The following is a 17,658-nucleotide window of genomic DNA, read 5'->3' as shown; positions in this document are numbered from 1 at the left end:
CCTTTGCTGCCCAGTATGTGCATGTGTGCATATGGTATTTTTATAGCAGTACCCAAGCCGAAAGGCAGTGAAGCAATGTACGTAGTCAGTCGAGCATAACGTTACTGCTTAAGTGGGGAGGAAGCTGGAAGCCCCTAGAGTTCCATCAGGATGGGGGTGATGTGATCATATGACTTCAGGCCATTGATGACATGTGCTGCAGCATGTGGGATCCCCCTAAATGGTGCCGGTGTTGCATAGGAGGCAATGGAGTATGGTATGACTACAATCCTGATGCAAGAATTGGACAGCTTGAAAAGCAGTTCTGACGTCGATTTCTGGAAGAAATGGTTTCTCTGTTTTTTTACAAGAGAGAGCTGGTACCAGGCCATCTTTATTTTGGCTATGTGTTCCTTCAGGGTGAAGTTAGTGTCCAGGGTGAATCCAAGTGGCTTGGCATTTGGTGAAAGTGGAGGTTCGAAGCAGTGATGGTTCATGTTGTTGAGACAGATTTTAATTTTATCTATATCATTCTTGACAAATGACAGGAATTTTGTCTTGGTTGGGTTGAGCTTCGGGTAGGTTCTTGACATCCAGGTCTGGATGATGTGCAAGCTGTGTTTGAGGCATTGCATGTCTAAAGCAAGGAGATTTCCAAGTAGAGTTATGCATCGTTGACGTATTGGTGAATCTTGATGCTGTTATTGGAATAGAGCACCAAGCAGTTCAATGTATAGATTGATGTTTGACCCAAGACAGTATGGAGCCCTGGGAGACTCCGCAGGTGATGGGGATCTTTTGTTACCTGGGTGTGCCTATGTGAACAAACTGATGTTGATTGGAAAGGTAGCACCCAGCCAGTGAAGGACGTCACATGTGAAGTATGCTTACGAGGGTAATTGGTTGACTACCTAAGGTAACGGAGAAGTTCAGCAATATCTGAGGGCAAGGGTTATCTTTAACTGTGGTCTAGAGAATATCCCCTATGACTTCAAAAAAATTTGTTTTAGGGAAGGTTACTGTTGTGGTGAGAATGCCCACTCTTTCAATCTTTAACATTACAAATTGGGACAACCAATAGTCTTTTTGCATAGTTGCAGATCTATACCCCGATAATGTATACTCCTACGCAGTGTTTGGTCAACACCCGATGGAGTATGCCACCTAGCGTAGAAAGATGTAATCTCTACATTTTGAGTCGTTTTTTGTAACAGAAAATGATTAGTGCCAGGTTAATTTAGGGCGTACAATTCTAGTTGGAAGAACGATTAGATTACCTGGTGTGTAGGAGTTGGCGACCTTTAGCAGTAATAAGGTTAACAGTGCTGTTTCTCATTAAGGTCCCATCCAGCTATCCTCGAGATACCAAATGAGCTTTTTTATGATGGAGAACTTCAGGAGTGTGCAGATAAGCTTCTGAGCCATTCTTACTGCAATTGGGAGCATCTGCCAAAGCAGGTAAGCGATTCCTTCTAAATGAGGTTGTATTCAATATGCCTGTGTTCTATTTTAGGATTGTGTCGTGTATTTAATATTTACATGGTTAAGTTTGTTCAGTAACAATGTTGTTTAGGGGTTTGCTTCGGGAGGTACAACCTGGAATCTGCATAAGGGCATTCTTCATTTAAAAATATATATATTTTGTCCGTAATCTTGCGGTAATCTGGAAGTATTCTTGGTCCTGACTACATTTTGCTCTGCCATTTCATTTGCAGTTTCTTCAGACACTGAATTGTTAAGTTTAACTGGGATAAATTCGTTAGTGAATGGGGCATTAAGGGTGTCAACATTTCGAAGTATTGTGGATTTGGGAACCTATCCTCGTACCAAGCCTCCGTACCATGTAAATTCCACACTAGATTATTTTTTCAGTTTGGAAGTATTTATTTTACCCAACTCTGAAGTCCATATCTTTGAGTACTCAAAACTAAATTTGTTATAGCAACTAATAAAAAGCAACCTGCAAGGACAAATGCTAGAGTGCATAGTCATCAAGGTTTCTGAGCTACTGATGTTGCTTTTGCCGATTATAATTTTTTTGCTTTTGTTTTTTTACTCACTTTTTTTTTTTTTTGCACATGCCTTTTCTGTCCTTCTGTTCTCGAGCTGTGATCCTCTTTTTCGTGCCTACTCATGGCTACTCTTCTGCATCTGCTAGTGAAAGTTAATCCTCTATTGCCTATAGTGTCTGGTGTGTGATCTGATACCCACCTATCATGTCAACAGCACCTCTCAAGGATCCTTTTTGTACAGGGTCCATGTCTTTGTGCTGCTTACATCTCAGCTCACTGTTTCTCTGCTGCTTCTGTCCTTTGGATTCACTTCCTACTCGTTCTCTGTTTAAGACGTGTCTTGCCCTTCCTCCAGGCCCCTTTATGATGTTATGTGCTTCTATCTAGAATACAACTTCTTTGCACATATTTGCTCCTCTGACCTTGCATGCTGTCACCCTTCCAACCTTTGAAGCTACATGAAAGATGTTAAAAAGATGTCTGCCTCCGTAGTCATTTTTGTAATCGTAGGCAAACTTTTTTTTTCTTTAATTTGATTCGTATGCAGGATCATTTGTTTTGTCTACTCCTTACCTGTTTTATTCGGCCACCAGTCTTATTAGAGGTGTCATATCGTGAAGATTCACTAATTCACATGCTAGAAGCATTATAGTTGGGGAATTGTTCTCCAGTAAATGTGTATCTTTGAATGCATTTTCCTTGAATGGAAGATTTTAAAGTTAATCCTGTTTTCACTTTTAGGGATTTCCAATCATTTTTAATGGGGTACTAGGGGAAGACCAGCGTGAAGGCAACAGCCCTTCCTTCTTCAATGTGACTGAGGTTGACGTTGTGGTATCTTACCTCAAGAAACTGCTGGATGCCCAGGGAAAGAAGGGGAAGTCCAAACTCTCCCCTAAGGAAATTGGCATTATTTCTCCATATCGGAAACAGGTAAGGCGTATGGTTTTGATTTAATAGTTGTGCCACCTTGTATAGTGCTTAATGTGACAATAAAAACTAGAGTGTTACATTGATTAATGCAGCGTATCATCATTTGTAAAATAGTGTTGTCCAAGCCAGTGTAATTAATTTTGTATAAAGACATTTGCCAGCAATAAATGGAGGCTTTTTCATAATGCTGCCCCATTGTTCTGGTAAGGGAGAGTGGCCTCTAGAGAACAAACTGTGGAAGCCCAGTCTCACTTTTCATAACCTACTGCATTGGGATAGGGTTGGACATAAGTTAACTTCTATAGGAATACTCCAACCCTGAATGCTTGTCTTTGGATGTCTACCACTGGAGAGACAGATAATTTTTATATAGGCCTCTGGAATACATATAATTTGTTGCTTATTGTGTTTAATCATACATTTGAAAATGCCTTTCTTAAATGATTCATTCAGCAGCACAGTCTGCCATCATGTCTGATTTAATAAGCTAAACTAACCTATTTGCGCTGTTGAATCTTTCCAGGTTGAAAAGATCAGGAAAGCCATAACTAAGTTGGATCCAGTGCTCAAAGGCATGAATGATATTAAGGATTTGAAGGTAAACCGCAGCTTGTTGTTTTACATGGTAAATCATCTAGTGCAGAGGTCTTCAAACTTTTCCAGGTTGAGCCCCCCCAGCTGAATTCCCCCAGATGTTGGGCCCCCCCACCACCCGACAGAAACCTCGGGAATCCGGCACACCACATAATCGACTGCCACGCGCACACCACGGGCCATATCCGGCAAACAATGCTCAACACAACAAGAGTGCCTAGCAAACTGCAGGCCTGTGAGTGGGTGTGACAAAACGACAGAGGCGTACCAGACAGCTCAAAACAAAATCCTCCAAGACAAAATGTGCGCAAATTCTCGCCACTAGGATGCCCTGCCTTACACAGGACACAGATCAACAACACCACCACCAACATGAATGTGACGGGTGTGCCGGTGCCCAGCCACACCTAGACTCTCAATCTGTGGGTGAATCCCTGCCACTGCCATCCTCGGGCTGTGCTCCACATCCAGTTCTAAACGGTACCTAGTCTTCAACACCGCAAGTGCTGAGAACCCAATCTCACAAACTCCCCAACAAATAAACAAATACATTGTAGGATGTAAAGCACCATGCACAAGTGAACCAAAGGGAGGACCGCCGTGATGAACCCACTATAGGGAACACACCATGGGTGCTTCACCAAGCGGAACCCAAAACATGGAACCCGACCTTGCCCAAGGGGGCCCCGCATTCAAGTAGCAGCTGGACGTCACGCAAAATGTCACATGCATGATGCATAGATCCCACACATGAGCACACATAGAATACAGAACAGTAACACATAGGCAAGGGAGCAGCCAAACAATTCAAATACCTTCCACTCTGAACCACAGCTCTCATGGCACCAAGAAAGCAAAGGAAGTCATCACAACCCTCCCCATCCATCATGTACACCTTGTCATCCACCAACTCCCCCACCATTCATTCCGTCCCTCCATCTGAGCCCCATCCACATCCAAACCCCTTCAACCACTTGCAAACCCATCCACCTTCCATCCATCATCTCACCTCTTCATCCCTCCATCCACCCCCTCACCCATCCATCCATCATCCATCCATCCCTTCACCCAATCTATCCCCTCACCAATCCATCCACTCCTCCACCCATCCATCCATCCACTCTTCCACCCATCCATCCACCCACTCTTCCATCCAACCATTCACCCAAGCTATCCTCCCACTCATCCATCCACTCCTCCACTCATCCATCCACTCCTCCACTCATCCATCCACTCTTCCACCCACCCATCCATCCATCCACCCATCCATCCATCCATCCATCCATCCATCCATCCATCCACTCATCCGTCCAACCACCCACCCACCCTCTCACCCATCCAACCATCCCCCCACCCACTCATCCGTCCACCCACTCAACCCCCCACTCATCCATCCACCCATCCATCCCGCTCTCCACCCTCCCCCCCACTCATGCATGCACTCTCTGACCCATCCATCTCCATGCTCCTCTCCTCACCCATCCATGCACACATCTGCCCATCCACTCTGCCAATCATTCATCCATGTCATCACTCATCCATCCATCCATCCTCCCCCTCTCTCTCCATTCCCCCCTCACCCAGCCACCCATCCCTCCATCCACCCTTCACCCATCCACCCACTCATCCATCCACTCATCCACTCATGAATCCATCCATTTACCACTCATCCACCCCTTCACTCCTCCATCCATCTCCCCGTCCATCCACCCTCCTCAATCACCCATCCATCCCCACATCCACCCCTTCACTCATCCATCCATTCATTCATCCCTTCACCCATCAATACATCAATACATCCATCACCTCTCTCATCCATCCACCCACCGACTTGTCCACCATCCACCCCCCATCGATCCATCCACCATTTCACTGATCCATCCACCCCTCCACCCATCCATCTACCCTTCCAACCATACACACATCATCCACTCCCATCCATCCCTCCACTCATGCATCCATCCTCTCTCCCACCATCCATTCACCCCTTCACTCACCATCCATCCCCTCACTCATCCATCCACCCCCCACCCATACATCCACCACTCCACCCTCACACCTTTTATGATTAAAATTCGAATCTGCTGACCAACATCCCTGAACACCGGGTGCCCACACAAAGATCCTCATGAGTTGAGGACCGCAGACCAGAGCCCACTGTCCCGATTCATGCCCCAAACCCAGATTGCAACCTCTCCCTCCCTTCCCAAAATAACTGAAGGACTCCCTCCCCCCCAACTCCCCCTCACTCCCACCCCCTTTGAAAGGCTGGGGCCCTGGACCAGAGCCCACCCTGCCCGTGCCTCAAAACCTCTGCGAAACCTTCTCTCCCTTCTGGGAGAACTAACTCTCCCAGGAGGGGGTTAATTCACAGAGCTGACAGCTTCAGCTGCAGTGGGAGGCAAGGGGTCTCCTCTGCTAAAACTGAAAGCGTGTCTGTTTGCTTTCGTTTTTAGCAGAGGAGACCCCTGCCTCGCACGCTGACGACTCTGTGAAGTGGCCCCCTCCGGGGAGAATCACCCAGACAAAGAAACGGGCACAAAGGGAAGATCGAAGTGGAGCCCGCGCCCCCCCTGGGATGGCGCCACGCCCCCCCAGGGGGGCGCGCCCCACAGATTGAAGAACCCTGATCTAGTGTATGTTAACGTATTCAGATCATTTGACCAGAGGGTGGAGGCAGACTTGACATTCATCACCGAGGCCATGTGATATAGCATGCACTTTTGCTGTATTCAAGTGATAAATAACAAATGTCACCATAATATAATATAATGGTGTTACCCAACCTAGGAAGAATGGAAGGATATATTGGCAAATTGTGACCTTGAGATCAAAGCAGTTCTTCGCATTGGTTGCTTAACTTGACACAATCAAGAATTCTAGATAGGATTTTATACAGAAGCAGGTCAAAGATGAGATACAGCCTTGCTGTTGATGTGATCGGCGAATATTCGTACATATCCTCCAACTTTAAAAGCATGCAACTGAACATTTAGATTTTAGTCATAGTTCACTCAATAGTTTGTTTCCTGAGCTTTTAGAACTGGATGTGCTTAGTGTGTTATGTTATGCTGTTTTATAACGCGCTCAATTACTGCCAGAGTATCCTGGCGCGAAGATGAAGAAACAGATTACACAGCCTGTGTCATTGTGAGGCTGTTTCAAAGATCCGTGCCTTAAGCAGCTAGCTGGTTTAGAGGTATCCAATAGTTAAGTAATGCGGGGCTGTTCTCTGGATCAAGCCATGTCCAATTCTGAAGTAGGCTGTGTATGGTGCACGGTATTGTATATGTAATCCTGGATCCCTTCAGGGATTAGAGTGGAGATGGATGTTGTGGATAGGGGGAAGTCAGATTAAAGGCCTCATTGATGTCTTGCTACTAAGATGAGTCTTACATGAGTAAGACAACAGGCAGCCAATCTTTTGTCAGTCTTTTGGGAAAGCTGATGTCTGCTATAGTCGTAGTAAAAGTGTGCAGTAACCAAGACTCTGGTATGCAGAATTCAATATTTGGTTTCAGGAGACTTGAGGATTTTCCTCATCCATGATTTTCCTTTTAAGATAAATAAAAAAATTATCTTTGTGGTTTTTAGCCACACATTGAATGTGTTTTTGCCAGTAAAAGACTGACCAACTGTAAGAAATTGGGTTACTGTCTGAAGGGGGCGAAGCCCTATTCAAGCAGCTACCACACTCCTTGTCAGAGTGAGGCACAGGCAAACCCCAAATTAACCTGTGGTCAACCCTCTGCTAGTTTAGCACAGATCGGTCAGGCTTAACTTTGAGGCAATGTGTAAAGTATTTATGCAGCTCTTAAATAGTAATAAAGTGAAAACACCCCACAATAAATCCCACGCCAATTTAGAAAAAAACCCACTATTTATTAAATAAGTCAACACTAAAATAACAAAAATACAATTGGTACAACTGGAGATATGCAATTTCGAAGACTTGAGTGAAAACGGTGCCAAAAAGCCCAAAGCACTACTTGTGGCTATGGTCGTGTGAGACCAGGAGAAAGTCACAAGTTCAGGCCAACTGAGATAGAGCTCAAGTCAGATACAAGGACCTCTCAGTCCAGCGCAAAGAGTAAGCATTGCGGTTGGATTGGCTGGGAAGAGCAGGGAAGCTTTGTGGATGGTTGTTAATTTAGCGCAAAGAGCAGGCCAGACGTCACGGATGTTCGTCACTGTAGCGAGTCGATCTTATCACAAGTGATTGTACCGGAGGTTCGCTGTGGCATTCCTTGCGAGCAGTTGATGCTGTAGTGCAAAGAGTCAGATTGACAAAACTTATCACTGGCTAGTAGTTTGAACAACAATGTTTTGGCACCAACGGGCCCAACTGAGGCCATACCAAGGGTCCACAACCTGAGGAGAACCACTTAAGGGTCAAGGGCTTACTACAGCTGGGTCTGGGTGTTGGTTCATGTGGTTGGGCGCCTGTTATGTCCTTGTAGCTCTGAACAAGAGGCCAGCAGGCTAGTTCTTGGAGTCAATCTGGGAGTCCTAGGTTTAGGTACAGGACCAATTCCTCTGACCCAGGCAGGAGGGCAACATGGTAGCAAGGCAGCAGACTGGCAGTCATTTCAGCAACACAACAGTCAGGAAGAAATAGCCTGTAGGGGAGCTAACTTAAAGCTCCCTCTCTTGGCGCCACTCACCCTGTAAGAGAAATTTGCTTCCTTATAGGCTGTTCCTCCTGGCGTCTTTCAACCTGGTATAATTTAAAGATTTCAATTCAATCATGGTTTATTCAATCCCAACAAGTAGATCATAAAAGATGCACATTGCAGAAGATCTCATGATTTAAAAAGAATTAATATATGCAAAACTATTACATATACATAACATTAAAAGCATACCACAGTAGAACACCTTGTTTAGAATCCAACATTTTCGGGAACTACAATATTTTGTTCAACTGATAGTGTGGGGAGCAATAAAAGCCAGTACATAAAGTGCAAATAATGAGCAGTATTATATCAGTTAAAGAACATACTATCCGCTGGGCTAAAGTGCATTTCAAAGGGTATCCAAACCAATAACGTACACTCTCCGGCATTTCCAAACCTAAATAAAGCCAAGTGATCCTGGTGAAGGAGTCTAAGGAAAGCCCTCCTTGAGGCCCAGGGACACCGGGTAGCCCATAATTTGGATCTGTTAATGCAATCAAATGCGCTCAATAGGTACATAAATGCAAGATAAATAGGGGCACCCTTTGCAATTTTGTATTTAGCCACAATAAGATGTAGATTGAGGCACTGTTCAATCGTCCAAAGGCCCCTCCTGAAATCGTATTGTGATTGGGAGAGAACATTGTTCTCTTTTGCCCAAGAAAGGAGATGATCCAGGATTACTCTACCAATTCTCTTAATCAAGCAACGCGATTGGGCAGTAACACCTGGGATCATGGGTAAACCCTTTTTAAAAACAGGAACAACAATGGACGTACACCAGGATGGTGGGGGCCCCACCCGAGAGACTGAATTAAAAACGCAAGTTAGCACAGGAGATCAGAACCCACAGTCTACTTTAAAGCAATCAAGAGGGACTGCGTCTGGGCCTGGAGCCTCCTTGCATGAACTGTTGTGAATATCTCTGGCAACTTCATTAACACAAAAAGAAAGGTTACCAAAAAATAAATTTGCACTCTTCCTCATTGTAGAACACATCATCATTAGTAGAATAAATGGCAGAGAAATGATCTATCAAGGAGTCCACAGTAACATGAACAGTAGCGTTATCGGAGGATGATAAAAGTGGTAAGCCAGGGGATTAGGCAGCTCACACCGCCTTCCAGAATGCCTGACCAGAAACAAAAGCCTCCCATTAATCATCCTCAATGTCTGCCTTCCTCTTTACGGATGTCATTCTATCAACATTCTTGGGACAAACTAGGAAGCAGCCTCTAAGTACCCTTTGTTTGGATACAAGCAGCATTCATTTTCTCTGTACTCTCCCTATCCTGAGGATGACCTGTTAAATTTTGTAAGGTTGGAACGCAGTCGACATTCATATGGCTGAAAAAGACTATTTATTTTGCAATGGTATTATATTGATATGTTTCATTTTGTGCCGTCCTCTTGATTCTCATGAGCACCGTGTTTTCACTTTACACATTGAGCACTTACTTGAACTATATTTGATGCTGCTTCTAACTATGTACAAGTTCTATTGAATACATTTTGATCCTAGATTTTGTTTGGCTATATCTTGTTTTTTTCTTTCTTTCTTTGTGTTTTAATTCAGTTGTACATACAATGCATGCTTTACAGTATTGTAAAAATAACTAGATTAGATCTTCTAAAAACTGATGCCATTTGGGACATTGTTGCTTGATAAAACTTTCTAAAAGTGGCATTTTCAAATTTGAAATTCAAAATCACAAAATGATTTTTCTTTACAATTCCAAAGACACCAAATGTGACCTGATTACCTGTTCCCATTTGAAAGTTACATTTTATTAAACAAAATAAGGTAACTCTAATGTCCTGCTATGGGAGAGTTAGGCTTTGCAGTAGTGAAAAACACATTTAGGAGTTTGTGGCTATCAGGACATGTAAAAGTTAAAAGTACATGTCCAATGTCTTAAATACACTGCATCCTGCCCTCTGGGCTGTCTAGTGCCTGTCCTAGAGGTGACCTGTATATATTTGAAAGGAATGTTTGAGCCTGGCAAAATATTTAATTTGCCAGGTCGAAATGGCCACATAAAACTGCACACGAAGGTTGCAATGGCAGATCAGAGACATGTAAGTCAGTAAACTAGGAGGGTTGAAGGCAAAATGTTAGGGGGAAACCACGGCAATGGTGCAAAGTCTAACCAACTGTGTGCTGTTCTTATGACTTGTTGCAACTCTGTTGACACGAGGAAAACACTGTTCGTCTGAAATCCCTTTCTAAATTCTTTAGAAAAGATTGGCTGATTAACAGAGTAAAGTATTTTTTTTACAGGACATTTGGTTTGCATGCGCTAAGCGGATCTAAACGTTCGGAATTCAGATAAACTATGTAACTTTATTTCAGATTGCTTCAGTTAATGTTATATAATGTTACACAAAGAAGCTGAAATCTTGGAATCTCTCCCTAAATTGTCAAATATTTTGCTTTTCAACCGACAGTTCAAGCTGACATTGCCCTTACTTCGAAATCTGTTCTTTGACCGTAAATCTCCCGAGCAAAGTAAAATGACTCATTATAGCAGAAGACTGTGGAATGAGGACATATTTATCTATCTCATATGGAACGAGGCAACAATATTCTTGCCAGATTTCCCTAGTAATCTCTCACTTGGCAAGTCCATTGCTCTTGTGGCAGCTAATTTGTTGTTCGAGCCCAGAAATTAGCCTACATTCCACCAATCTTTTACACCTAGGATCAGATTTCATTCAAGATGGGACCCATCACACTCAGTCCTTCATCCCAAACATCACTCAGAAATTCATTCGAAACAAACTTGTATCAGATTTACCACTACAGATGGCTCCGATTGTTTAGGCCCACCTTATTTTAGTTTCCACTTCTTGAAAATGATCTTACCAATTTCCCAAGTTTTTTGTGTAGTATTTTGACTCAATCTGATCATTTTTAATAATAGTTATTGCAATCTTTGGGTTCCTGTGTTACCACCGGGGTGTAAAAGGTTTACCATGTTTATTATGATAAACCATTGCTACAAAGAATCCCCAGATTTCCAATTTATTGATGTGTCAATATGTCTGCCGATAGGACTACAGATTGTATGTAGCTATTATGAGGCCATCTTCTCTAATGTGGCTGAGAAATTCCCGTCCTCCCTTTTGGTATTTCTTTGAGGTGCCCTTCGTATCAAGAATAATTTTCTGGTCACACGTACATGTCTATTTTATATTCAGAATTGAGAGGGGTCCTGGAAAAATTAAGACTGTTTGGACAGCAACCGAACTTAAGGACCAGGGAATTGTTCCAGACAGACAAAAAGAGAAATCTTTGTTTTCTCAATATTTTTTACAATGTCTCACTGCAGCCGTGCTCTCTGGATCCATTTTTCCAGTCACTGGTTTATACCTTCACGATCTGAATCTAAGAAGTAAATACTTAGGTGAAAAACCTATTTTTCTTCCCCTCCTTGACGGGTACATTATCAGAAATATGAAGATATTCTCTTTGCAAAATTCCTATTGGGATGGTTGCACAAGATCTTCCTACTTTGCCATCCAAGGATGCATGGAGGATCTGTTGGGTACTATTTCTCCATCTTTTAAAGTGCAAATGGGAACCTGATTGTACAGCCCAGACTAGCCACTTACACGTTTGGAAACACAATGATTGGAGGAATGCTGATTCATTACTATGTGCTGCTTGTTAAGGACAGCCTGAATCATACGGTGTTATGGTGTTTGGTGGCACAGCCACCTCATTGATGGAAATGATGTAACTGATTGTGTGGTGTCTGCCAGTGCATGCCACGATCTATAGCTAGGAGTCTGGACGATCGGCACAGTAGATAATTCCAGATTACTGGGCTCCTATATAAACTGCAATTGAAGTATCCAATTCCATGACCCTGTACAGCATACTGAGCAAGGAACAATGTATCAGTTCATAGTTGATACATATGTGAATTGCATCATGATTTCTTATTGTCAATCTTTTCTTGTGTTAGTAGGTCCAATGCCACGATGTAAGATTTTGGTGTTCTCTCCACAGCAAAACCTTTGCTACTGGCAAATTGAGTGCACAGGTCTCGTGGTAGATTAGGAGAATTACTTTGTTTCAAATGGTTTGGATTTGTGCCAGTCCTAGTACAATTCACTCTTGATATGATCTCCAAGTCGATCTCCACTGTATTCTAAATATGTGTATACAATTCACATTTTCACATTTTCACATTTTGCATTTACTTTACAAGAAATACTTGGTTAAGATGTGAGTGTCTCCATCATTCTTGGCGTATTTCTTTAGTGCTACAACCTTTCACCATCATCCCTCCCTGCTCCTTTCTTTATCCTTTCCTTCTTCAACACAATCTGTAGTATCTTTTGCATGAATGCGAGTAGCACTATCCACCCATACCTCAAAAGTCATTTTAGTTAATAATTAAACTTAGACATTTAAATCTAACACACTCATGTGTGTGCTAGTTGAAATACATGCAATGCTTGTAAGATGTTCTGTCAAAGTTTGCCATATTGCTTGAAACTTCTATGTTGTTGAACTACATCGTACATGATCGTTTCCATAGTGAGCACCAGCCTTAGCTTAATATAGTATTGATGATGGGGGTCTGACCATTTCCAACAAGCGGATGTTGATTGTTTAGCCACACTCAAAGATGTCTGATAAGTATCCTCTGCTGATTAGACATACAAATTTCTTTCTTAACTTAGACTCAATACAGTCCGTTTTGGGATATAACTATTCGTTTAGGTTTACTTAGCACCTCCTTCCACAAATATCTGTGTGGCACCGGAGCACCAGGTATGCATAGGTAACCTTTTTCAAATCCCCACGTTTCTAACATTCACCCTTGATCTAAGAAACATTTCTTTCAGTGGTTTTGGCATGTGGTACCAACTGTTTGTTCATTTATACAAGGTTGTTCCTTACGTATAATATTTTCGTTATTGCCAATAACATCCTCCCAGAGCTTGGTCCTTTCTTTGTCATATATGGGCCTCTGTAGTATGTTTTCGCAGGTTATCTGAAATGTCCATTTACTCTGTGTTTTTTACCTTCCTTTATTAGCCCATGCTTGTTGAACATTATCGTTTTGGAGCCTGCATTTATTTTAATGGAGGCTTCAAATTTGTGAGCTCTTGCTGCCCATACCTCCCACCTCTGTGTGTCTGAGCGTATGTTAACCTATTGTTTTCCTTGAGGGGGTAAACTCTGCCTTTCTTAGTTAAAAGAACTTTATTATTCCCTCGTAGAATAAATCCCTTAATGAGAGTCCCCTCCTCCTTTTCTGAAAGGCCTCTCCCTGTAAGGTTGGGATGAATTTGGAATTGTAATGAATTGGTGTGAATGGATGTGTAGTGACTCCAGGTTTTCTCTAAGGTACTTGCGATGTCATTTGTGTATGCGTTTTAGGCCACCTGCATTTAGGGCGCCATAGTACATCCTTCAGAGGGCTGCTCTTCACTGTCCTGTCTGTATACCCCATTTGTTTTCCGCTTAATGGGAGGACCACTCCTAAAAGAGTCTCAGATGTGTGACTTGGTAATACCGCCATGTATCTGTGAAATCCAATCCCCCTCTAGTTCTGGTGTTGACATGAGCTCTCTGAAAATTTCAGCCTTTTTACCTTCCCATAAAATAGCTGCAGTTTTTTTCTGCAGAGCATTTATTTCTTCCGTCAATATCTAGGTCAGCTTTGCCTCAATGACATACAGAAGGTGCGGTAGGATATTCATTTTTACTGTCAATTTTTCCTAGTCAAGACTGAGGGAGTGCATTTATTCCCGTCATCATGGACATCTGGATCACCAGATTGTTGCCAGCATCGGCTAGATAGATGGGGTGAACAAGAAAGGAAAGTCTTTTCGGGTCCATCTCTGCAATGTATTTGCCACTGGTCTTTTGCAATTTACTAAACATCTGGCTTTTGTGTCCTTCTCTGGCTAATACCCAGCTGCAGAATTGTTCTCCAAAGCCCAGTGTGTGCATGGTCCTCTCCCCAAGAAATTTCCACTGCTGCGGTCAAGCACTTCTCGGCGTCCAGTGCGACTTCGATCGACAGTATACTCTTGCTGTTGATATTCACTTAGATGAAGGGTTCTATGAATATTGTCATTGCTCTGGCTCCCTCTAATTAACCCCATGTTAGCATACATGAGATGCAGAATTTGTCAAGACTGTTACCTAATATTTTTGCATAGATTTTTGTTTAAGTTGAGAATGATGATTGGCGTATATGATTTACATTCTGTTGGGTATCTCATCATTGGGGTAACCCGTTTTGTGCCCTGAATAATGTTAAATAGGGCTTTTCTTGGTCCCTATTAGTTTTTTACATTGCTGCTGAGAGAGTCCCTCTGGGCTGAGCTCTGTCCCCAGTTTTAACTTTTAGAGCATTTCAGATTTATCCTTCTATGTGCCTTTTAAGGTCTTTACGTTGTTCTGTTGTAAGACTGGGCAGCCTACAGTTATTAAATTATGGCTTACCCTCCCTCAAATTTTCTGCTCTCTTGTTTATTTATTTAGGTAGTTTTAATATTGTGCTGACAAAACCCAAAGATATCGGAGTGCTTCATCAGTGCTAGCTCAATACAAAGAGCGAGTAAATTCACACATTAGAGATAACATCAAAATTAGTCCAAGATTGAGCAAGGGGAAGGAAGGGTTGCAGGGGAGGTATACAGGGAAACCTAGGGATTGAAGTCATGCCTTGATGGTCGGTTGAATTCTTGCTAGTTAAGCAGTCTGAGGAGATCCTTTAGTTGTCTCTTTAAGCTCAAGAAGGAATGGTTTGTCCTGATATGAACTGGAATGGAGTTCGAACTTTTAGGGGCACTGCTCGAGAAGGCGTTATCTAGGGTTTTTGTTTGTAGGCTTATGGTGGGATGAGAAATAAGGCATTTGAGGTTCTTGTGTTTCTTGACTGGCCTGCCTTTATTTTGTTTTGAGGCAAGGTAAACTGGTTTCCTGCTGTGGAGGGCTTTGTGAGTGAGACAGGCAGTTCTGAAGTTGCAGCGAGCTTCAGCTGGGAGCCATTTCAGTTCTGTCAGTGCTTGGGAGATATGATCATATTTTTTGGTCTCTGTGACCAATCTGGCTACTGCATTGAGCGCAGTTTTAAAAGGTGCAAGGTTAGATTTTGCAGTACCTTTGAGGGTGATGTTCCCGTAGTAGTCTTAGCGCCATTGTTTGTGTGGCAGTTTTGAGGTTGTTCTGGCTGTGGGTAGGGTTTGATTTTGTTTAGAAGTTTCAGATTGTATAAGGCACTCTTTACGCTGTTCTTTATATGGTCTTTCATATTCAGTTTGTGGTCTGTGATTCCTAAGGCTTTGCCAGAGTTGGTTAGGGTAAGATTGTAGTTAAGAGAGTCTGTGGAGAATCCATTTCCGTATTTGGGGGGGGATTGCTCTGACTTTGATATGAGTATAATTTCTGTTTTACCTTGGTTAAGTTTTAGGTGGTTGCGAGATAGCCAGTGTTTTATTTCTTTGAGAATGGCGTTTTGTCTGTTCATGTAGTCTAGTGAGGAGATTTCTAAATAGAGCTGTTTCATCTGTGTATGGGTGAAAGGGTATTTTTGCTTGGTTGAGAATGATGGTGAGGGGCTCCATGTAGATACTGAATAGAGTAGGCGAGAGGACAGAGCCTTGGGTGACACCCTGGGTGATTTGCATTGTGTGGGAGGTCGGATTGCTTATTTTTATTTGTTGGTAGCAGTTTTGTAGAAAAGATGTGAACCAGCTAAGGACCACTTCCGCTCCAATCCTCTTTTTGGAGGGAATCCAAGAGTAGCTTGTGATTGACCATGTCGAAGACTGTCAATAGATCTAGGAGTATGTAGGAGCAGATAGCATCCGTCTGTGTCCAGGGATTTTTGTAGGTCATCCGCTATGTTCAGAAAGGCTGTTTCTGTGCAGCAGCCCTTTTTGAAGCCCGACTGATGAGGTTCTAGGAGTTTGTATTCGTTGACGTGTTGGTTTAGTTTTGAGACAACACATCTTTCTAGGGCTATGGCTAGGAAGGGAAGGTTAGACACTGGTTTGAAGTTTTTAATGTCATTCAGGTCCGCTCCCGGTTTTTTAAGGAGTTGCTGACCTGGCCAAGTTTGAGACAGTCTGGCATCACTCCAGTCATCAGGGAGCTGTTTATGATCCTGTTGTAGAGTTGTTGATAAAAAATGTACAAATGCTTTCAGTTTTCCCTCTTCATCTTTCCTAATGTCACCTCGTTGTTTTGGATTTCTATTCATCTCTTTTTAACCAGTCTTAACTTGTCCTTTTTTCTTTTTTTTCAGGTGGGGTCAGTGGAAGAGTTTCAAGGTCAAGAACGGAGGGTGATCATTATCTCCACAGTGCGCAGCTGCACAGACTATGTCAAGCTCGATGTAGATTTTAATCTAGGATTTCTGAAAAACCCCAAAGTAAGTCTGGTTCTTTTGGTTATGCAGTGGAGGACATATAGTCAGCCCTGGTTTCTCAAAGAAAAAGAGTAAAGAACGTCTGCTAAGGACTTGGCTGCAAATGTTTTTAAGAAGGAGTGTGAGGTAGTGTATTTGAGGATTAGACAGGAAAAAAATCCAAAGTACCTACTGTTGTAGGGAAATTTTACTAGAACTGGTGGAATAAGCAACCAGCATTGTCAAAGCCAATATGTCCTCCCTTTGAATGGCAGTGGTTGACCTTGTGCCTTTACCAATGTTTGTTATCCGTGCTGAACAGCATTGGCAACAACAGTCAAAATAGCCAGCTCTGGCATTATTGTGCACACATGCATCATTTACGCTTTGGAATGCCTATCTTTGGGCAGTAAATAAAGTGTGAAGCTGTGAAAGGGCATTGTAGAGAGAGGCGCCATCTAGTAGTAAACTTGATCTGCTGGCCCTCCAGGAAAATAAATGTTGTGCAGGGGAGCGGCAAGAGTTGGAATGAGGTGAGCAATTCAGAAGAGCGTGCCTAGCAATACAAGGTAGAGAGGCGCAACAGATGAGATTGGGAGGGCTTGGGGGGCTGTGGGGGTGTTGAAGGGCCAGGATAAAAAATTACAAAAAAGTGGAGTAGGACAGGCAGAGGAGGGGAAGGTAAAGGACGAGTTGCGGGAGCAACATGGAGATCATTGTGGCACTGATATGTGAGGAGAAAGTAGCACACAGGAAATGGCACAAACTGCTGAAAGAAGAATGTAGCTCCATTATTGTAAGCAGTAGAAGCATACAATGTATCCAATTAGGAACACAGTACTATAGATATGCTTCAGGAGAGAGACACACACAAGAAGCAAACAAATGAGATTGACAAAGCAAACCATTCGCGAGCAATGGGCTGACCCACAGTCTGCTATACGTTTTGCTCTTTTTACAGAGTATGTCTAAATGTGTCTGTAGGCAAAACCTTAAAAAAATAGCAAATAAGTTCCAGCTTTTTGCAGTACTATCCACATTTCTAATTTTCCATTCATGGGAAGTTGTCTAATGTACAAATAA

General features: G+C 42.8%; 1 protein-coding gene across 1 annotated transcript in view; it reads left to right on the top strand.

Annotated features, from left to right (window-relative positions):
- The window catches only part of MOV10 (Mov10 RNA helicase), a 360,143-nt gene that overhangs the window by 267,198 nt on the left and 75,287 nt on the right, over nt 1-17,658 (top strand). The window contains exons 16-19 of the mRNA XM_086923342.1: nt 1,320-1,437; nt 2,733-2,924; nt 3,448-3,522; nt 16,474-16,599. Coding sequence (XP_086779468.1) covers nt 1,320-1,437; nt 2,733-2,924; nt 3,448-3,522; nt 16,474-16,599 — 511 coding nt within the window. The remainder of the gene's footprint in view (nt 1-1,319; nt 1,438-2,732; nt 2,925-3,447; nt 3,523-16,473; nt 16,600-17,658) is intronic.

The sequence above is a fragment of the Lissotriton vulgaris genome, chromosome 5 (assembly GCF_964263255.1).
Source record: "Lissotriton vulgaris chromosome 5, aLisVul1.2, whole genome shotgun sequence".
Lineage (NCBI taxonomy): Eukaryota > Metazoa > Chordata > Amphibia > Caudata > Salamandridae > Lissotriton > Lissotriton vulgaris.
Note: the sequence above shows the minus strand (reverse complement) of the source record. Positions and strands in the feature narration are given on the sequence as shown.